This window comes from Aulonocara sp. 'chitande type north' Nkhata Bay, linkage group LG7 (genome assembly GCF_057382095.1).
Source record: "Aulonocara sp. 'chitande type north' Nkhata Bay isolate Kocher_YH1m ecotype deep benthic linkage group LG7, A_spYH_male_GT1.1, whole genome shotgun sequence".
NCBI lineage: Eukaryota > Metazoa > Chordata > Actinopteri > Cichliformes > Cichlidae > Aulonocara > Aulonocara sp. 'chitande type north' Nkhata Bay.
The window spans coordinates 69327570-69349552 of record NC_141350.1 but is presented as its reverse complement, the minus strand read 5'-3'; the positions used below and the strand labels follow the sequence as shown (position 1 = coordinate 69349552).

Sequence of the window (21983 nt, the reverse complement as noted above, 5' to 3'; positions counted from 1 at the left end):
GGAAGTCACATATCAGAGACGCACGCACACCCACACGTACAGTCACTCACGTGCACTCACACATACACACATGTACGCGCACACACAGGCACTCACGTGCTCACGTATACATACACAAACACAAAGTTTACAACACACCATGAGGGTTTTATGATGGGTCGCTTCTATAAAACTGGTGGAAACAAACAAAGAAGTGGAGCTCTGCAGAGGGACACCGGCATGCACGTCTCCCCTTCTAGAAGATGCATGCGTAACTGAAGATGAATAAAGGTTTTGTGAAATGACTACTGGGGGCGATCGTGGCTCAAGAGTTGGGAGTACACCTTGTAATCGGAAGGTTGCCGGTTCATTGTGTCCTTGGGCAAGACACTTCACCCGTTGCCTACTGGTGGTGGTCAGAGGGCCCGGTGGCGCCAGTGTCCGGCAGCCTCGCCTCTGTCAGTGCGCCCCAGGGTGGCTGTGGCTACATGTAGCTGCCATCACCAGTGTGTGAATGGGTGGATGACTGGAGGTGTAAAGCGCTATACAAATACAGGCCATTTACTGAGTCCGGTGCCGGCTCTGGAGGCCTGAGGAATAAAAAAAGAACCGGGGTGAAACTGCTTTACAGAACACAACCCACACAAAATGATTCAGAGAGAAGAGCAGCGTGAAAGTCGAGGCTTTGAAGCCGCGATCTCCGCCCTGAGCTCAGACTCCAGAGCTCCATCCAGGCCTCAGTCAGCAGGCTAAATGTTAAAGTTCATGACAGTAGAATTAGACAGACTGAACAGGTACGGCTGTTTGGAAGGACCAAGGCGTCCTCTCTCTAAAGCCTGCAGAGCTGCATCTGATCGTCGCAGCAGCGGGAGGAAACCGCACAGCTCATACCAGCTGTCAGCTCGGTGGAGGCGCAGAAGTCACCGGAGCGCTCTAACTGCTAATCTGAATAATTCGATTACTGAGCAGTATTTCTGCATCTGATGTGGATGAACTGGTCCTTTAAACCTGCTGCTCTTTTCATGTTTGGGATAAAGTGCCTCATTCCTCCACTCGCCTCCTCCTGAGCTCCTTCGCCTCCCTCTCTGCGGTCCTCCCCTCGTTAAGCTTGCTCTCCTCGCCTCTAATTAAAATGCGAGAAGGCTGCGGCTTTGCTTGCGCTTTGATAACAGTTATCAGGTTGGAGTTACTTTAGCTATTGATTTGATTAAGAGGCTTATCCATTGTTTAATGAGTTTTCCACTCCACTGCTCTCCTTCTAATCAGGCACACCGCCAGGTCCTCCGCCCTCTCGCTCTCCATCTCCTCCTGTGTGAGTCGGAGTCTCTCGCCCCGGGCTGCAGTTGGCGGAGCCGTTTACTGTCAGTCTAACAAACCGTGTCTCTTTAATGGTGCACATATATTCACTGTAACTCTCCAGAAACCAGGTTTGATCCCTCTGAGGACGGGACGTCGTTTAAAGATCGATTACAGCAGCTAAATGTGGCAGAGAGACCACAGCGAGCAGTCCCTCTCTGCAAGAGCCCCCACACCTACGATGCTCCACATCCACACCATGTCTGCACAGTTCTTAGTATTTTATTTGACTTTTATAGCATCTCAAGGAGCTTTATACTGTAAAGGAACTACAATAATACAGAGAAAACAGAGAACCCCCCCAACAATCATATGAGCCCCTATGAGCAGCACTTTGGCGACAGTGGGAAGGAAAAACTCCCTTTTAACAGGAACAAACCTCCAGCAGAACCAGGCTCAGGGAGGGGCGGGGCCATCTGCTGTGATTGGTTGGGGTGAGAGAAGGAAGACGGGATAAAGACATGCTGTGGAAGAGAGACAGAGATTAATAACAGATATGATTCAATGCAGAGAGGTCTGTTAATACATAGTGAGTGAAGAACAAACACCCAGTGCATCATGGGAATCCCCGGCAGCCTACGTCTATTGCAGCATAACTAAGGGAGGATTCAGGGTCACCTGGTCCAGCCCTAACTATATTCTCCAAATAGATGTGAAAAAACATTTGAATTCGCTGAAATGAAAATAAATCTGAAACGATGAGTGCAGAGGAAGCATCCTCAAAATGTTTATCAAATATTTTTCCCCCGATTGTTCACTGAAAGACATTTTCAAACAATAAAAACTGAAACACACAAATCCACCGTGGAAACTTGCTGAAACTAAATACAGCGCTGTAATAACTGTCTCACGTTTTCAGTTCTGTGCAGAGGAGGGAGAGTGGAGCTGCAGGCAGGAGGAGACAAGGAGGAGGTTCATGGGTGTAGTGGAGGAGGACGTGTCCGAGGAGCATGCTGGGATAGGAGGAGACACTCGTCAGGTGGCGGAGGGTTGGCAGCGGTTTCTGAGACAGACGCAGGGACGGCGGAGAGCGGCAGTTCAGTCTGAGATCTTTACACTGATGTCAGCACCACGTCACATCGCTGCACGCCACGCCCTCGGGCCTGAATCCGTTCGGTTTAGAGCAGCTCCTCCTCTCCTCCTTCATCTCAAAGGCATCACAGAGAAAGTGTGTGAATTGGCCCTTTAAACGATGCTTCCTCAGATTTTCAGACACTGCTGATGCTCTGTGGGAGCAAACTGGTACTGATGGACTGGGGGAACTGGTGCAGGTAATTAACTGCTGAATGTGCAGATGTTTTCTGAGGACACACACACAGCATCTGCCTCAGCTCAGCCGTTTAGCGGGTGCCGCTCGATGGGCTGGAAAGCCCCGCGCGCTGTAATTAATTGCGGGAGATTACACGGTCCTCCAACCATGGAGTTTGTCATCAGAAGCCATTACAGATTGATATGAGACGCCTCTCCACGGTGTCAACAGCAATTTGGAGGACAGCTAAAGTTGGGAGGGTGGCCAAGTAGGGGCCACGTGACAGCTGACAGGGTATTTACAGCACGCATGGTCACACGACGACGTCTGAATCTGCATTTACCCGCACCTTCAGCTCCGTGTGAGCCGCGCTCGCTGTGCTGCAAATAAAGCATCACTTCTTTCTGCAGAGACGCTGAATGGCGTGTTAGCGACAGAGACTCCACCCACGCACTGAACGCTAAACTCACAGTTATTTAAGACTAATGTTCAACCTCTGAGTGAAAGCTGTGGCATCAGAGCGGGAGGTGTCCTCTACAGAGGGGGGCGGGTCTGTGAGTCAGGAGAAAAGAAAGGCGAGTTTCAGAGGTCAGAGGTCAGAGTTGTTTCTGTTACAGGGGCGTGACAGACACATGGATGTGAAATGATGTGAGCGGATCTGAATCTGAAACGTCTTCCTGAATCTCGTGCTGATGTGTGCGCTGCATGTTTCCAGCAAAGATTCAAACAAAGATGTTTGTGTTGAGATTAAACGACGTGTTCTCAAAGACTACAGGAAACCGCAGCGCTGTTTGGAGCGAGTCGCTCCAAACAGCGCTGGACTCCATCATGAAAGCTCATATTGATCCAAGTGACCAGCGACAGCCGAGCGAACCCGGGGCTAAGGAAGCCGGCCCGCGGGCGGCGAGTAAATGAGCGATGCTTATCAGAGAGTGACGCCCTGTTAGACTCACGAAACGATGCGACATTGTCAGCAGAACAAAAAAATGATGGCAGGTAACAAAGACCACACCTCTATTCCCACCTGTTTACTCTCTACTGAGGCGTGTGACTCCTCCCCCTGACAGCTGTGGTTAACCTGAAAACACGAGCGGATGGCTTTAAGGTAACCACCAGGTCACTGTAGTCGCACCCGCCATGTTGGACAGTTTGACACAGGCTCACACACCTGCACGCACATCCAGGTGCAGAGGCGTTTCCTGTTGGTGGACCTAGACTCTAATTGGTCATCAGACAAATGTATCACTTCCTGTTCCCACTGCGTGGAGATAACGAACACACATAAATAAAATACTGTGACTCTGTTCGTCTCTCTCTTTTCGTACGGAGGACCCAAACACTCGGCGCCGTCCTGCATGTGCTGCGATTTCTGCTTTAATCTGCTTCGTGTTGGAGATCGGTGCCACGCACGGAGGAAGCTTCGTCTCTGATATGACAGCAGCGCCATTTGTAATTATTATAATAAAGACGGTGTGTGTGCAGTTTTTGGCGAGACCTCGGTGGCTCTCAGTTTGTAATTGAAGGTTACGAAGAGGAGGGTGGAGGACGTGACGGCTCGTTATCGTCTCCTTAAATGAAGCCTTCGTGCCTCTGACTGTAGAAACATCCGTGTGAAGGCGGCCTTTGTTGGTCCAGCAGCGTCAGGAAACGGTTTGGAAGTCGACAGAGATATAATTACAGCTGTCGGTATCGTCTCTGCCGAGCGTCCCGTCGACGCAGAGCTGACGGGACGTGTCACGGCGAGCTCTTTAAAAGCAGCGTGACAGAAACGCTGACAGCCCGGGCAGAGTAAATAAATACCACTTGTCTGGCCTCGCCATGCGCTGCGGAGCGGAGCCGTGCGCTCCGACGACCTCACAGAAGACAATTCAGCAGGGAGCATTTTAAAGATTTCAAAGTTTAATCGCCTCCGTTTTGAAGTTTTTTTCTTCTTAATTGACACCCTCGTCTTCTTTAAAACAGGCGCGCGTGATCCCCAGAGGCTCGGATTAGACGTCACCGCTCGCCGTCTTTGAGGCATCTGACTGCATGCTTTAAAGAAGATGACGGTTCAGAGGAGCGACCTGCCGACCTCGCCTCAGACTTCAAACATTTTCCTAGAAACTCGCCGAGATGACAAAACGTCTGCCGTGTTTTTGGGAGGAAGCGACATGCGCTCTCAGAGCGTGATCTCGCGTGATTTATCTCCCGTGATCCAAGGCGCTGTCTTCTCCACAAGTCGCCCAGCGCCGTCTGTGATGCTGTCAGACGCCATCGTGTTAAAATCTCACCTAGCTTCCATTTTGGGGGCCAGGTGAGCGCTCGAGCGCAGAGCAAAGAACCAGCAGATCAACGAGCCACGAAAGTGGAAGGACTCGAAAACGTGTTCGGCGTGTTCTTTAAACACGCTAAAAGCGTTCTGCTGCCGGGGTCTGAACAGGCGGTAGCTGCAAACGTCTCTGCGACTCCCTCCAACAGCCTCAGACTGACATGATGTGGTGTTCACGCTCCTTTGGCAGCTTCACAGACTGACAGACGAGACAAACCTCTGTGCGTCCCGATGACCCGTAACTGTAGCGTGTGGAGGTTTACAGGTAGATGGGTGACAGCTCAGAGGTGGTCCTGAGAGTCTCAGGGTCTTAGCGTGTGAAGGACTGTTCGGTGCTCTGGCTCAGCTCGGTGAATCTAAAGAGGAAGTGACTGTGGACCTGCTTCCTGCTCCTCTCTGAGGAGTCAGACCAGTCGCCCCCTGCTGGACATCAGAGAGCGTGCAGCTTTAAGAAACTGTGTGTAATGATTCATCTTCTCTTCTGTAGAGACAGAACTAATAAAGACTAGCTACACATTTATGTTAGTGAGGTGTGAAACTGACTCCAGCTATCGGTTTTATTTTGGAAGGAAAACATTCCCCGACTGGCTGTTGTGCTTCGGTCCAAATGAACTTGGGGTCTTCCAGCGAGGGCTTAGAAACAGCCGGGTCGAGACGAGCGAGCCTGGGGCTCATCAAACTCTGCCCATTAGTCAAATCTGAGCTGATTACATGTAGTTAGCCGAGGTCGGCTGAGTCACGGCGGCATAATTAAAGACAAACACTGTGAGGGTCACATGTTCCAAGAGCCAGATGGCAGGGCGAGCCAGCCTTAATGGCAGGATTTACTGAGTCCATCCTGCAGGTTTCTGTGGATTTACACCCAAAATCTGACACAGTGGGGTGGCAGGGCGCCGACAGACACGCAGCGGGGTCAGGCGGTTCATGGGAAATCCAGAGTCTCGCAGGAGAAAACCCTGACAGACCACATCAGTGTGAAAGTGTGAATTCAGTTCGGATGATTTTAACACAGAGCTAACCCAAGTCCTGAGGAGTCAGCTGAAGAGTAAGAACAAGATGCGGGCTACGCCCTGCCCCTGATCAGGTACCCTGCTGGGATAATAATTTGGCCAAAGGAGGAGATAGAAGCCACTGACATCAAGACCAGGAAGCTCCTGACCATGCATGGAGGGTTTCACCCAAAGTCCAGCACCCTGAGACTGTACGCGAAGCAGAAGAAGGCCGGGGACTAGTGAGTGTCAGCACCACAGTCCAGGATGAGACAACGAGCATCCACGAGTACATCGGGAAGATGGCCCCAACTTACTCATTGACAGCTGCTGTCACAGAGAAACTTGCAAATCTGACCTTCGAGAGGTCAAGCAGGATTCAGAGAGGAAGTCAGGAGTAACCGGCTCGAGCACCTGAGGCATCAATAACCATCCAGACCACAAAGCATCTACACAACGCTGTGATTGGTGAGGTGATGTATTCGTGTTATTTTAACGAGGCTTCGGTCTTACAGACGTCAGTGGAGACTGTCCACGCTCAGCAGGCAGGTGTGAGGGCCGGAGCGGGAGACTGCAGGCCCCAGGAACCTGAGGCAGGAGCTGCCATCAGCCTGGACCGCTGCTTCTGCACAGTGGGTGGAGGTGGAGGTGGTGCTTGCTCCAACAGCCTCCCTCTCATAGCCACACCAAACCACTAACAGCAGCAGGAAGGAACTGCTTCATTCTCCCTACTTCACCATTCGGAACACATGACGGCATGTTATGGAAACACGCTGAAGAGAGCTCCGCCTTTAACCTGAACAGGTATCGTTTCTGTCTCCAGCTGTTCTGATCCTGAGGTGGAAAAATGTTCAGACTCGCCGTCTGATTGTGACCAATGCTGGATCCCTGCAGCTCATCTCATTACCATAAATCTCCCCTCGTCTCTCCCGAGCCACTTCCTCCTCTCCCGCTGCTGTCTCCGCCCACGTTAACGACGTCAGGAGGCCTCGGCGCAGCGGCCCAAACGTGCTGCCGTACAGTCACAGAGGGCCGCCCCAACTGGCTCGGCTTTAATTGGCTCGGCTCAGGTGCCAACTGAGATCAGCTGTCGCTGCAACAACGGCCGCACCTGTTTACACGTCTGTCAGAGCGGCGGCGGCGCCCGAGGCGTGACCCCCGACACACAAGGTCACATGTCCTCTGCTCGGAGGACACATTCACACTGCAAATGAAGTGTTCTTTATCCAACCAACAACCAGCTCCATCAACTACTCTGATTACTAACGAAATACTCTGATTACTGCTCCTGCTGCTCTCGGACCAGTAGTGAGCAGCTGTCAGCACCACAGGAAACGCTGTCAGCGAGAGTGAGCTTGGACTGAGGAAAACTAAAAAACTAAACTTCCTGATATTTTACTGACGAGAGGACAAACACAACGTGGAAACTATTTTGCTCCCTGATGTTGTACATATTAGGAAAATGTGGCTCGGGCGTCTAATTCAGGTATTTAAACATGCTGAGTACCAAAAACATAACTGTGTGATGAGTTATCAGGATGAGCGCCGTGCTGTCTGCGGTTTCATGTTTGCGGACTCGTCACCAGCTGCTCCCTGCGCTCTGACGTTTTAACTGAAAACAAGAGAAATAGTTCAAATTCTGCAAAAAGCAGAACAGTTCTGCTCCCAAACAGGAAGTCCTGCACATGCACGTCCTGTGATGGCTCCAAAGGTGACTCGTACACCCCGAGCGTGTCAGGTTCGTGTCAATAACTTTACTTATAATGGAAGATAAACAGAAGGTGTGTTCAATTCCTGACACGATGTTTGCGTCAGATCCCAGACGCTCCTCTTGCTTTCTCCTCAAACCGAGTCCAGAACAAACTGCTGATCACATGACAGTCAATCAAACAACAGGTTTCTTTGTGTGAAGCTGTGGAAATAAAACTAATTAAACTGAGACGAAGTTTTGGTTCTGAACAAGTCTCTGGGTTTTTACTAGTTATGACATTCAGACCAGAGGTGCTAAATGTATGGCTCGGGGGCCAGAGCGAGGCCACTAAAGCAGCTTTACTCACAGCAGGCATCAAAGGAGTTCTCCTTCATTCCTGGAACAGGAACACTGACAGCGAGTCAGTGATGTGCTCCATGACGAACAGTATGTGGGGAGGATGATCGTGCACTCTGCACAGGTAACACAGTCGGTTACTTTAAACAAGTTACTGCACAAACTTTTTACAGCAAAATATATCATCAGCATAAAGCTGTATTTTCAGTTACTGTAATTACTCTGTTCATATTTACAGTATTTGTAGCGTCTGTTCGTTTACACTGTTGCAGGATTACCACCGTTTATTCATTAGAACAATAATTTACATCAGACAGTAACACACTGAACTAAATGAAATAAAACTATATGTTACAAAGTTCACAGAGTATAAGAAATAGCTCTATAATATCCAGACTACTGTCTCACGCGTGCTCAGTCATCCAGGTCAGGAAATCCCAGAAAGTTGATCCTGTTCATCTGGATGTTTTCAGTTTCATCATCATCAGGTGACTTCTTCAGTGTCAGCTGACTGCAGGTCTCCAACCTTGTAAACATCTGCACAATAACTGAAACCAGCACCACTGAATGAACTGTGAGCTCAGTTCTTTGATCATTAATATGCGAATTGTGGTGACCAACAGCAGCTAACATGTTGTTAATCTGAAACATTTTTCTGCATCTATTTTCAGTTTTTACTGTTTTTCTGTCAGATTTTCAGTCCCACCTTCTTCCAAACCTTTTTCTACAGGCTGCTCAGTATCAAAGTCATCCTGCAGCAGTTTTACTGCCCAGCTCTGTTTCCTGTCTTCGTGCTTTTAGACCAGGGGTGGGCAATCTCAGTCCACGAGGGGCGGTGTCCCTGCAGGTTTTAGATGTGTCCTCGAACCAACACAGCTGGTTTAAATGGCTAAATTAGCTCCTCAACATGTCCTGAAGTTCTCCAGAGGCCTGGTAAGGAACTAATCATGTGATTCAGGTGTGTTGACCCAAGGTGAGATTGCCCACCCCTGTTTCAGACACATAATTATGCATCTTCTGTATGTTGAGCACTCAGAGGTCTCTCTCTTTCTTTCCCTCACATTTTGTCTGAACCACATAACTCCCCATTAAATTCTGAGCTGGTTGTTAAAGAGGCTGCGACTTCATCTGTGTCATCAGATTAGCCGAGTGATTTGTCCTCACAGAGGCTCACTGCCGTCATCATTACTGTGACTGGTGGAGGATCCTCAGCTGCTCACACGTTAACCAGCTGCCATCTAGTGTCACATCTGGGACAGTCACAGGATCGTATGATAACGACGATGCAGATCAGTGAGAGGAGGTGGGTGCAGGGACCATTACTGATAAAAAAGGATGAAGATGAAGCTGCCAGGCAGGAGGAGAAGAGCTCAGACGGAGGAGGATGCTGGGATAGGAGGAGATGGAGGCAGATGATCCGCTGTGCAGTGGAGCTATGAATGCAGCAGCTGAAAGAAGAAGCAGATTTACAGTAGGCGGCTGATCTGGCCTCTCCTTTCAGTGCCTGACAGTAACAGACTTTGACCTCCCCCCCGTGGCTCCAGTTGAATAAAAGCCATGACTGCTGGATGTTTGAGGGAAAATCTGCCTATATTACAATAGGAGGCTAAGACGGGCCTCCATGCTCATCTGATCATGTGCTTGACAGTTGTTGCACCAACGTGGGCACGGCCTGTTGAACAAGAAGCCAGCAGACATCATAGATTTCAACGACAGGCTGACTCGCTGACAGATCCGCGCCTGCTTGCCGCAGGCCGAACACACGGGGGAAGGTGTGTTTGCGGGGAGGAGGGTTCAAAGGTTATGCCTGGAAGAAGCAGCAGCAGTGATGGGAGACTGTCACGGCCCAGCGAACACTGACATGCCGACTGAGCTTATCCTGGCCTGCCGACGCTCATCTCAGGGTGCTAAATTAGATCCATCGCCAGTTCATGAAAGGCATGCGTCTGACAGCACGCCTATCAAATCCCCGCAGATGTGTGTGCAGCAGTGAGCCACACTGCTCATAAATACGCTAACATGTAAAGTCAGGTCAGACAAAGTCCCCAAATTGGCCCAGAGTCAGAGATACAGCTGACAGACAGGAGAGAGGGTTTCTGCATGAAAATCAGCAGGAAACAGACACGTTCACACACAAAAGTCCTTCTTATTAAACTCGAAACAGCTTTAAGAGCATTTAATCACTGGTGGTTTATACTGTGTCATATTCTAGAGGGAAATATAAGCTAGGAAAGCCTTTGACTGCTAAAAAAAGAGGAACAAAAAATACAACTCCCAGAAGGCTCTTCGCACAGCGCGTGCGCTGTTGTACCATAACGACGTGATGAGCGTTTATGTTTTCAGTAGCAACCGTGAGTTAAACTGAACAAAGTCGTTGTAAAAGGTAAGAAATGCGTCAGATGTTACCAGAAAAATGACCGGAAACAAGTCAGAAGTAAATATGGAGTCACGAGCGTTTGAGGCGACACGCAATCTGATAATTAGACGGTTCCGCTAGCTCGTTAGCTACTGCTGCTAATGCGGAAAAAAACACGATAGATTCAGAGCTTTTCAGTGAAATACATCCACGTACGCATAATATATATTTTAATTTATTTACCTGATATTAATATGGTGTGTCCCATTGGTCAAAGATAACGCTGCTTTGTTAAATCATCGCTCGGTACCAGACTACCTTTAAATTCTATACGTTTTAATGTTCACGGTCGAAAGTAGCGTTAAATGTGGCTTCGTAATTATCGTCGAAGACTCGGAAACATCGGAATTAGCCGGTTTTAAGTTCGGCATACATGTAACACACTAGGCTGTTTGAATTTTGGTGCTTTTGAAATGGTGAACAGTCCGTTTAACACCGCGCTATTAGAGGCGTCTTTAAAGTGAAGTGCTGCTGATTAAGTTTTCATTGTAAAGTATTTTTATTCATTGTGCCGATTGTGTTTTTAACCTCACTGAGAGATTTATCTTCAGAGATGAATTATAAAAGGCGTAAAGCTGTCTGTAACCGCCACCGACGGTTGAATCTTCTGTCCAGGCTGAAACATGTCAACCCTCCGGGATGAGACGGCAGCAGATGTGCCGGTCAAGGACGTCACGGTGGACCTCTCCAGACTCACACCGGCTCCACCAGGTGTGTCCACACTCATCAGGCTGTTTCAGAGTCCTCCACGTACCAGCAGACAGTTGCATGACTAAAACGTTGACTTCTAACCTACATTTTAGGTTAAATCCAGTGCTCTGTTTTATGTGGTACAGTTTGTTCACCTGCTAATTTGTTGATTTCTGCTCACAGAGTCGTCGACCTATCAGCACGCCCGTGCGCGGCTGGACATCTCGCGTGTGTCCCGGGAGGAGCTGGAGGACCGCTTCCTGCGGCTGCAGGAGGAGACGCTGCAGCTCAAACAGCACAGCCACAAACGGGATGATCTAATCAAGAAGTGAGGCTTCTCCCATATGCCTGGGGCGTTTTTATCACTGAACAAAAGCACGTCTTTAAAGAGAACACGTTTATTTCCTCAATAATATTTTTCCACACAAAAAGCTCCAGAATCCTTAATGTGTCTAACAATATACCATTTAATTTAACTGTCTCTCTGCAGACTGAGCACAAAGCTGAAGAGGCTGATGAACAACCGTGACCGCATGGAGCAGCTGGCAGCAGGGACAGCCCCATCCTCCAGGGTCCGAGACGTGGAGATGGAGGAGATGATGGAGGAGCTCCACGAGAAGGTCCGGGCCCTGCAGGCCGAAAACGAAGGGCTGAAACAGCGCCTCCTGGTGGCAAAGCATCAACTCATCAATCGTCAGAGCCAGAGGCCGACGCCGTACGACCGCATCCAGCCGCGAGTCAACACGGGGTTGAAGAAGTTCAGAGACGACATGTCGTCTCCGTCTTTAATACGACCTAAAAGTGAGTTCTGCTGCGTCTCCAGAGCTTCTCTGCCATCACGCTCCACGAACTGCGTGTTTTCTTTCTCTCTGTTTAACTTTTACCATCTTCCCTCTGTGAATTCATCTCCTGCAGGTACGAGGAGTTTGGAGGGAGGAGGACGACCTCCGACTGGCCTGCTGCCTCGCTATGGGCACAGTCTGCTGGAGGAGGCCAGATCAGAGATCCGCAACCTGTGAGTAGGAATGGGAATCAGTGAGATGTTAGTGATCGATTCTGGCTCAAAAACACCTCTAAGCAGGATATCACTCCGGGTTCTTGGCTGGCTTAGCGTTAGCATGCTGTCTGTGCAGGTGCATGTAAAGAGCTGAAGTTGTGTCAGCAGCATGATGGAGCTGTTTCTGGATGCACGAGCACAAGACTCCATAAGCAGGATCGATCGGCAAACAGACTAACAATTCCATACAGCTGGACTACTGGGAACCACTTCTCTACAAGAACCAGTTCTTAATTCCCGTCCTTACCTATGAGTCATCCTGAGCTTATTTAAGGCAAGGCAAGTTTATTTGTATAGCACAATTCAACAACAAGGTGGTTCAAAGTGCTTTACAGAGACATTAGAAACAAAAACAAATAAAAAGCATGATTTAAAATTGATTAAAACAATCAAACAAACTAACTAATTAACAAACAAACAAACAAACGAAACAGTATATAAAATCAAAACAGATAAAATCAGTAGTTAAATGCAAGTTTTGAAATTTAAGCTTAAAAGTGTGGATTTGGTGCTTTATTCAAATGCAGCTGAGAACAGGTGAGTCTTCAGCCTGGATTTAAATAAACTGAGTGTTTCAGCTGATCTGAGGCTTTCTGGGAGTTTGTTCCAGATATAAGGAGCATAAAAGCTGAATGCAGCTTCTCCGTGTCTGGTTCTGACTCTGGGAACTGATAAAAGACCGGATCCAGATGACCTGAGGGATCTGGATGGTTCATACTGGGTCAGGAGGTCACTGATGTATTTTGTAGAGATGGCACGATACCACTTTTTTATGTTCGATACCGATATCATAAATTTGGATATCTGCCGATACCGATATGAATCCGATATAGTGTGTTTTAATCAACAAAACTGTTTTTTAAATATCTTGCTGCATTTTGTATAAGTTCATACTCAAGTTTAAAACAACAACTACACTAAAGCTATTCTGTTATACCTGTATGCAAAAAAAAAATATTTCATAGTTCAGCAATACTGATCAATCTAATAAACTTAGACCTACACCATCCTCCCTATTCTGGTATTTTAAAGAGTACTTAGCGTAAATATTAAGCAACCTAACTAATAGGGTTCCAACTCCCAGCAACAACAAAAATAAATAAATAAAAAATAGGGAACCACCCCTCACGCTCCACCTCATGATGCTTAATCAACGTAATCAACCTTAATTTGATGCAGTGTGAAAAAAAATGCACAGAAATCAATTATTTTTCAAGAAATATTAAATAGATTCAACATCTTTCTTCAACAAAATTGCAGACTGCACAGATGGTACCTTCCCAAAGGAAAAAGTACTATAGCTTACTAGGGTATATATATTAGACTTAATAGTTACTATATACAGTAATTGACTTCTATTCATTTTACATCAGATTAAAACTTTGTGTGTCAGATAATTATTTATTAAAAGCTCGACATTTTAAATGAGAATAAGAAAGAAAAGTATGTCTTTGTGCCCCCTTCTCCCTGTTAATGCCCTATCGGCCCCCCTGGCTAAACTTTGCTAGATCCGCCCCTGCACAGTTACCAGCCGTCAGCTACGTAGAAAAAGATCCTCGAGTAGAAAGTAATATTAAATAAATTCTAACAACAGCTGATCAAGCTTAAACGTGCTGCTGTTGTTCAGCCGCTGGTTTCCTCTTTCTGGTGCAAAGTGGGCCAAAAACAAAGAAGAGAGACGATCAGCTGATCATTGATCAGTTTCATGATTGAAGTAGCAGCCGGAGAGCGAGAGGCAGTCGCTCCATATATCGTTTGTTAAGCTTAACGCAGGAATGCTTTACAAACATTCAGAGATGGACTTACACACTTGCTTTACTTCTCTCGGGGATAACTTTGTCGGAGATGAAATGCCGGGTTGCTAGCGAAGCTCCACATGCTATCCAGACCACCGACAGGTCCGGCATGCCACAGCCGCTCTATCACGTGATGCATACTGCTCCGACGTGCTAACGTTCTGAGGCGAGTTACGGCGTGTTGCAAGTTTTGTGAGGTGCTTTCGTGATATTTAATGGATCGGATTACATTTTTTATTTTTCTCCGATATCCGATCCAGTAATTTAGGTCAGTATCGGACCGATACGTAATATCGGATCGGTCCATCTCTAGTATTTTGGTCCTAAACCATTCAGAGCTTTATAGACCAGCATCAGAACTTTAAAGTCTATCCTCTGACGGACAGGCAGCCAGTGTAAGGACCTCAGAGCTGGACTGATGTGGTCCACTTTTTTGGTCTTAGTGAGGACTCGAGCAGCAGAGTTCTGAATGAGCTGTAGTTGTCTGACTGATTTTTTAGGTAGACCTGTAAAGATGCTGTTACAGTAATCAAGCCTACTAAAGATGAATGCATGGACTAGTTTTTCCAGGTCCTGTTGAGACATCAGATCTTTTATCCTTGAAATATTCTTGAGGTGATAGTAAGCTGACTTTGTTATTGTCTTAATGTGTTTTTCTAAGTTTAGGTCTGCATCCATCACTACACCCAAATTTCTCGCCTGGTTTGTGGTTTTTAGATGTATAGATTGAAGTTCTCTGGTGACCTGTAATCGTTTTTCTTTGGCGCCAAAGACTATTACCTCAGTTTGTTTTTGTTTAGCTGGAGAAAATTGTGGCACAACCAGTCATTAATTTCCTCAATGCATTTACCAAGAGCCTGTACAGGGCCTCGGTCTCCTGGTGACATTGTGATATATATTTGTGTGTCATCTGCATAGCTGTGATAGTTTATTTTGTTGTTGTTTATAATCTGTGCCAGTGGGAGCATGTAAATGTTAAACAGAGGGGGTCCCAAGATGGAACCTTGGGGAACTCCACATGTGATACTTGTCTGCTCAGATGTGAAGTTACCTATTGATAGAAAGTGTTACACCCCAGCCCAGGGAACCGGCGTGCGACATAAGGAAAATAAAAATAAGGAAAAATGCCCCCCCACTCCCTGCTCTTAAGGAGGACGAACCAACAAAAAACAGCTACCACGGATTTCACAACAGCCAGTCAGTTTGAGTCCCAAAAGGTAGCAGGCATCAGGGTGAGCATGGCCAAAACAACAAACAAAAACTCTAGAAATGAAATGCAGCTGGCTTACCTTCACAGAAAACCCCAAACAAAAATTACAGGTGTCTTACCTGCCTCCCTAACCAAAAACAGGAGAAAAGGTTCCCAAAGAAAAATGGCTTCTCACCCCTACCGAGTAAAAACAGTATCAACAACTATTTACATCTACAGTGGGGCAAAAAAAGTATTTAGTCAGCCACCGATTGTGCAAGTTCCCCCACTTAAAATGATGACAGAGGTCAGTAATTTGCACCAGAGGTACACTTCAACTGTGAGAGACAGAATGTGAAAAAAAAAATCCATGAATCCACATGGTAGGATTTGTAAAGAATTTATTAGTAAATTAGGGTGGAAAATAAGTATTTGGTCACCTCAAACAAGGAAAATCTCTGGCTCTCACAGACCTGTAACGTCTTCTGTAAGAAGCTTTTCTGTCCCCCACTCGTTACCTGTATGAATGGCACCTGTTTGAACTCATCATCTGTATAAAAGACACCTGTCCACAGCCTCAAACAGTCAGACTCCAAACTCCGCCATGGCCAAGACCAAAGAGCTTTCGAAGGACACCAGGAAAAGTATTGTAGACCTGCACCAGACTGGGAAGAGTGAATCTACAATAGGCAAGCAGCTTGGTGTGAAAAAATCAACTGTGGGAGCAATCATCAGAAAATGGAAGACATACAAGACCACTGATAATCTCCCTCGATCTGGGGCTCCACGCAAGATCTCATCCCGTGGGGTCAAAATGATCATGAGAACGGTGAGCAAAGATCCCAGAACCACACGGGGGGACCTGGTGAATGACCTGCAGAGAGCTGGGACCAAAGTAACAAAGGTCACCATCAGTAACACACTACAACGGCAGGGAATCAAATCCCGCAGTGCCAGACGTGTTCCGCTGCTGAAGCCAGTGCATGTCCAGGCCCGTCTGAAGTTTGCCAGAGAGCACATGGATGATACAGCAGAGGATTGGGAGAATGTCATGTGGTCAGATGAAACCAAAGTAGAACTTTTTGGTATAAACTCAACTCGTCGTGTTTGGAGGAAGAAGAATACTGAGTTGCATCCCAAGAACACCATACCTACTGTGAAGCATGGGGGTGGAAACATCATGCTATGGGGCTGTTTTTCTGCCAAGGGGACAGGACGACTGATCCGTGTTAAGGACAGAATGAATGGGGCCATGTATCGTGAGATTTTGAGCCAAAACCTCCTTCCATCAGTGAGAACTTTGAAGATGAAACGAGGCTGGGTCTTCCAACATGACAATGATCCAAAACACACCGCCCGGGCAACAAAGGAGTGGCTCCGTAAGAAGCATTTGAAAGTCCTGGAGTGGCCTAGCCAGTCTCCAGACCTCAACCCCATAGAAAATCTGTGGCGGGAGTTGAAAGTCCGTGTTGCTCGGCGACAGCCCCAAAACATCACTGCTCTCGAGAAGATCTGCATGGAGGAATGGGCCAAAATACCAGCTACTGTGTGTGCAAACCTGGTAAAGACCTATAGTAAACGTTTGACCTCTGTTATTGCCAACAAAGGTTATGTTACAAAGTATTGAGTTGTATTTTTGTTATTGACCAAATACTTATTTTCCACCCTGATTTACCAATAAATTCTTTACAAATCCTACCATGTGGATTCATGGATTTTTTTTTCACATTCTGTCTCTCACAGTTGAAGTGTACCTCTGGTGCAAATTACTGACCTCTGTCATCATTTTAGGTGGGGGAACTTGCACAATCGGTGGCTGACTAAATACTTTTTTGCCCCACTGTATATACAACAAACTATTTACAACACAGGGGGAAATCAAGACCATGACAAACTGAAACACAGGGCTTAAATACATAGAGGGAGTAATCAGGGAATAGACAACAGGAGGGAAACACAGCTGGGGCAAATCAGAACTGACGAGACAAGGAAGCGTAAACTGAACACACTGAGATAAGACAGACCTTCAAAGTAAAACAGGAAACGCATAACAGTCATGCCTAAAACAAAACACTGACAACATCGAATCGTAACAAAAGTATTTCCTGTTTTCTACGTATGTTTTGAACCAGTTTAGTACAGTTCCTGAAAGACCTGCCCAGTTCTCCAGTCGTTTGAGTAATATGTTGTGGTCAACTGTATCAAATGCTGCACTGAGATCCAGTAAAACTAGGACTGACATTTTTCCACTGTCTGTGTTCAGACATATGTCATTAAACACTTTGGTCAGAGCGGTTTCAGTGCTGTGGTTCTGTCTAAAACCTGACTGGAAGGCATCGTAGCAATTATTCTGTTTTAAGAAGTAACTGAGCTGTTGAGAAACTGCTTTTTCAATGATCTTACTTAAAAACGGGAGATTTGAGATCGGCCTGTAGTTGTTCATTTGTGTCTTGTCAAGATTGTCCTTTTTCAGTATAGGTTTGATTACAGCAGTTTTTAGTGGTTCTGGAAACACACCTGATAATAAAGAAAAGTTGACGATCTGTAACAGGTCTGACTCTAAAGTCTTTGAGACCTTTTTGAAAAAACTTGTTGGCAGGACATCTAAACAGCAGGAGGAGGAGTTCAGTTGACCTAAGATGTCCTCCAGGTCTTTGCTGTTAATAGGGTCAAACAGTTTCATGGTGTTTAAACAGGTTTTCGGTGGACACAGTACATATCCTGGATATTAAGGATATTATTAAAGGTGGTATTTTACATCAGTCATTGAAACTCCTCACAAATATTTACCGTGTCCTCCTAGCTGGCATCGGCACTGAAACAGGAAGATAAGAGTAACTAAGGCTCCACAGAGCTTCCTTCTGAGGATTTATAAATGACAGTTTTTGTAGTTCTTTACTGGATTCACGCTGTGAGTGAAGTGCAGACTCGCAGCTTTAGCTGGAGGGTTTAAATAAGGTCGTGACACACACAGTCCCTCATTTTCAGAAGCTCATTGATTGTGACGCGCCATGTTTGTGTCACAGAGAGAATGTGATCGAGTCCCAGCGGAGCCGCATGGAGGAGCTGGAAGGTGCATCGGAGCTGCTGAGGGAGGAGCTGAGGAGGAAGGAGGCCGAGTATGAAGAGAGACTCCTGCAGGTCCGGCAGGAGCAGAGCTCCAAACTGAGGTACGAGCTGCTGGTTTTAAATACGAAGCTTCCGTAAAGCTGAGCGGCGCCTCGTTCTGATGTTTCCTGTTATTTCATCAAAAATGTCGTTTATGTTTGAGTAAATGAAAATCCATCTAAATAAAACCAGTGAGAATATTTTGGTCTCAGGTTTTTGTTGGAGGGGAGCACCAGAGCCTGTTTCTCACGGTTTCAGTCCAACAGCTTTCACCGTATCAGGGCAGAAGATGAGCTCGTGCTGTGGCGAGGCGTCTGTCATTCACAATAATCACTTTCTGTGGTCACCTCTTCACTCAAAGCTGTGCTCGAGGTCGAGGTTGTGGATGAATCTTTGTTTTTTCCTGTCAGGACGCACGTCAACAGCAACGTGACGCTGATCAAACTGCAGAAGCAGCTGGCGGTGAGATCCAACACCGTGGCCGAGCTGGAGGGGCGATATCTGCAGCTGCAGGAGGTGAGACGTTTCCTGGCCTCCTCCTCTTCCTCCCCCACCTGAAACCCTGCAGCACCAAGATCAACATCCAGTAATCACTACTGATCTTCTCTGTCTGTGAGAGAACAAATTATCGCACTTTTCTATGCAACGCTGTGACTTCAAGCGCAATCAAATCCCTCTGCAGCCAATCAGGAGAAAGATTTCTTAAGAGGGGAGGGGCTTGATTCAGTGCACAGCATTGTTTTAAACTGTGAATCATGCAGATGAGTAGGGACGAAACACCAGAGCTGGATATGATGAGCTCAAAGATCATGTGACTAACCTCCCGTTTATAATTCCACCTTATGGCACTGACACACATCTGCAGACACAGCTGGCCTGACGAGATCAACAAGACCAGGTGTCAGGTGTGTACACAGAGCGAGCTAACAGCGGCGGCGTTTGTTTTGCAGAGTCAGCAGACGCTTAAGCTCAGTCATGAAGCGGCGATGGCGAAGGTGGACGAGCTGTCGGCGGATCTGAAAAACGAGCGGCTGAAGCGCTTGGAGCTGGAGAAGCAGCTGCAGAGTGCCAGCGTCTCCAGGACGAGGATGGAGCAGGTGAGCCCGAGTCCGCTGTAGGGGTGTGCTGCTGTGCAGGTGTGGTGGCTCACCTGCCTGTGTGTGCGTTCAGCTGCAGGAGAGGATCGGCGAGCTGGAGCAGGACAGAGACCTGCTGAAGGACAGCAACGAGAAGCTGCTGAACAGGTGAGCAGAAGGAGGCGAAGACACGCCGCGGCGCTGTGAGGGCCGTTTGTCCATGAACGTTTCAGTCTTACCTGGCCCAGGTTGACCTCCGTCACCTCCTCCTTTCGTTGCAGCGCCTTTGACGTCTCTCAGCAGGAGAAATGGCAGCTTCAGGAGCAGCGGCTGAAGCTTCAGATCTCTCAGCTGGAGACGGCGCTCAAGGCCGACCTCGTCGACAAAAACGAGATCCTCGACAAAGTCAAGGCCGAGAGAGGTACGGGTACGCCCCCTACCTGCCCATTAAGACCGCTCCGTGTCCCGTGAGAGCGCCGAGGGTGAACGTGGCGACCGATTTCCTCCCTCTGATTGTTTTTCAGACACAAACGAGAAGCTGAAAGAAGCAAATCAGAAGCTGGAGGTGCAGTTCCTGCAGCAGAAGCAGCAGCTGGAGGAACTGAACGAGCAGCTCAAGTTTTACAGTCGGGTGAGCAGATGAATCAAATCCTCTCGCCTGCTGCAGGTTTGGTGTGTGTGACATCACCGTGCTCTTCACAGGGGAGCGACTACGACGTGGCCGAACTCACCGAGGCGCTGCTGCTCGTCAAAGTGAGTGCCCGTCACACGCCGCTGCCGTCGTTACTGCGATCATACACAGCCCAGATTCAGTCTCACGTCTCGCCTTTTGTCTGTAACATCATCGTCTATCAGACACGTAAATCCCAGAGGAGTGGAGATCTGGACTTCCTGAGGGAGGCGGAGGAGGAAACGGGCGGCACCAGCATGGAAAACGCCATTAAGGAGCTGCGAGCCGCTCACGCCGAAACCATCCAGGAGCTGGAAAAGACCCGGAGCCTCCTGAGCACGGAGAGCCGGATCAGCCAAGGCTACAAGGTGGAGCAAACACACCCGCCCACTTTTATTCTTACTGTATGCAAAGCAGCAAGGGGAGGGGTCAGAGTGGAACCTGATCACGTTTGTTGTGCTGAGCAGAATCTATTTCCTTTCTTGTGGCCGCAGGCCGAGCTGGACGCCGCGCTACGCAAGATGGACGCCGACAAACTCGAGTACGAGCAGAAGCTAGAACGCCAGGCTCAGCTGCTGGACGCCAGGGCAACGAAGATCAGGAAACTGGAAGGTTCCCGCCCACCCAAGCATCCATCCAGTTCTCCTGCTGATGTTCAGTTTAAAGAATAAATGAACCGTTGATGATGAGGTTTCTCTGCTCCGCAGCTCAGCTCAGAGACATCGCCTACGGGACCAAAACCTACAGCGTCAAAGCGGACGCCACAGCCGAGGACGAGGCCGACGAATCTGGCGAAGCGCTTCACCTGGAGAGTGGAGAAAACCTGCTGGAGCTTCAGATAGTAGGCGTCACGCTGTCTGGCTCTGCCCTGCAGATGCTGGGCGAAGCTGAGCCCGCCACCTTCTGTACGTACGCCTTCTACGTGTTCGAGCTGCACGCCACACCGGTGGTGACGGGCCACAGTCCAAAATACAACTTTACTTCTAAGTACGTGGTTAGCGTGGACGAACGCTTCCTCGACTACCTCCACCGGGGCGCGGTGAGGGTGGAGCTGCACGAAGCGCTCGGTCTGGACTGGAGGACGCTGGCGGCTGGCGAGCTTCATCTGCAGCAGCTGCTGGAACAGGACGGGAAGGTTCACGGCAGCGTGGCGCTCGTCGGTGAGTCATTGGTCTGTGGGGGGAGGGAGACACTGACATAAGCACAGACTGAGAGACAGCCAAAGAGCTGCTCGTGTAAAGGCTCAGGCTCACTGACAGAGTCCATGTTTCATTTGTCACACACACAGACACACACAGACACACACAGACACAAGAACAACACTGAACAGGTGCAGACCGACAGCGAGCAGTGAACAACCGTTACCGGGTGCATCACTAAAGTACATTATTTTGTTATTAAGTGCATGAGCAGTGTAGAGAGTCCAGTCCAGCATCACTCGGTGTGGACACACTGCAGGTCAGGGAGCTCTGAGCGAGCGGTGCATCCAGCAGAGCGCACCGCTCTTTGGAGAGCTCGTCTATCCCGATGCTGTTCCTCCACCTTCAGAGGGAGGTGGAGGTCTGAGGAAGAAGAGACGCTTCTTTAAAAAGATGTTTAGCGCCATCTGCTGTCAGTACGGAACATGACATCATGAGTTTGGTTGGTTGTGGCTAGCAGACTTAACATAAACTAATGTGAGTCTGTTAGCTGCAACCAACCACATGACGTTACATCTAATGTAAATTAGCCTTTATAAGGGGAGCGCCTCATGTCCGCTCTAAGCTCAAATATGTACAAGGTGAGAGTAGGGCCGAGGACACAACCTGGATATTTACCTTCCTGTGTGTCATGAGGGGCCGTGTGACCCGCGAGCCAGCTCAGTGACGGCCGGATCCACGCGGTCTGCGGGCTGGCGGCTGTACTTGACGATGACGGTAGACTCGGCGACTGTCGGTGATGCTCGATGAAAACGCGTCGTCAGATGAACGCTCGTGTGCAAACCTCTTTCAGGGTCGCGTGATGAGGCGCGCTGCTTCGGCTCCTTGGAGTTCTGGCTCAGGCTGAGGGTGCC

General features: G+C 48.2%; 1 protein-coding gene across 3 annotated transcripts in view; it reads left to right on the top strand.

Moving 5' to 3' along the window:
- Positions 1-10222: 10222 nt before the first annotated feature.
- The window catches only part of rpgrip1l (RPGRIP1 like), a 21749-nt gene continuing 9988 nt past the window's right edge, over positions 10223-21983 (top strand). The window contains exons 1-16 of one of the 3 annotated variants that reach the window (XM_086302263.1): positions 10223-10311; positions 10960-11055; positions 11218-11362; positions 11525-11835; positions 11950-12049; positions 18103-18246; positions 18595-18700; positions 19135-19281; positions 19355-19428; positions 19542-19681; positions 19785-19891; positions 19963-20013; positions 20116-20298; positions 20425-20542; positions 20638-21090; positions 21923-21983. The exon at positions 21923-21983 is cut by the window's right edge and continues 43 nt beyond it. In XM_086302263.1, coding sequence (XP_086158389.1) covers positions 10968-11055; positions 11218-11362; positions 11525-11835; positions 11950-12049; positions 18103-18246; positions 18595-18700; positions 19135-19281; positions 19355-19428; positions 19542-19681; positions 19785-19891; positions 19963-20013; positions 20116-20298; positions 20425-20542; positions 20638-21090; positions 21923-21983 — 2228 coding nt within the window. In that variant the 5' untranslated portion in view covers positions 10223-10311; positions 10960-10967. Of the gene's footprint in view, positions 10312-10959; positions 11056-11217; positions 11363-11524; positions 11836-11949; positions 12050-12184; positions 12371-18102; positions 18247-18594; positions 18701-19134; positions 19282-19354; positions 19429-19541; positions 19682-19784; positions 19892-19962; positions 20014-20115; positions 20299-20424; positions 20543-20637; positions 21091-21922 lie in introns of those variants that run through there. The other 2 variants (XM_086302264.1, XM_086302265.1) reach the window with 2 other exon arrangements.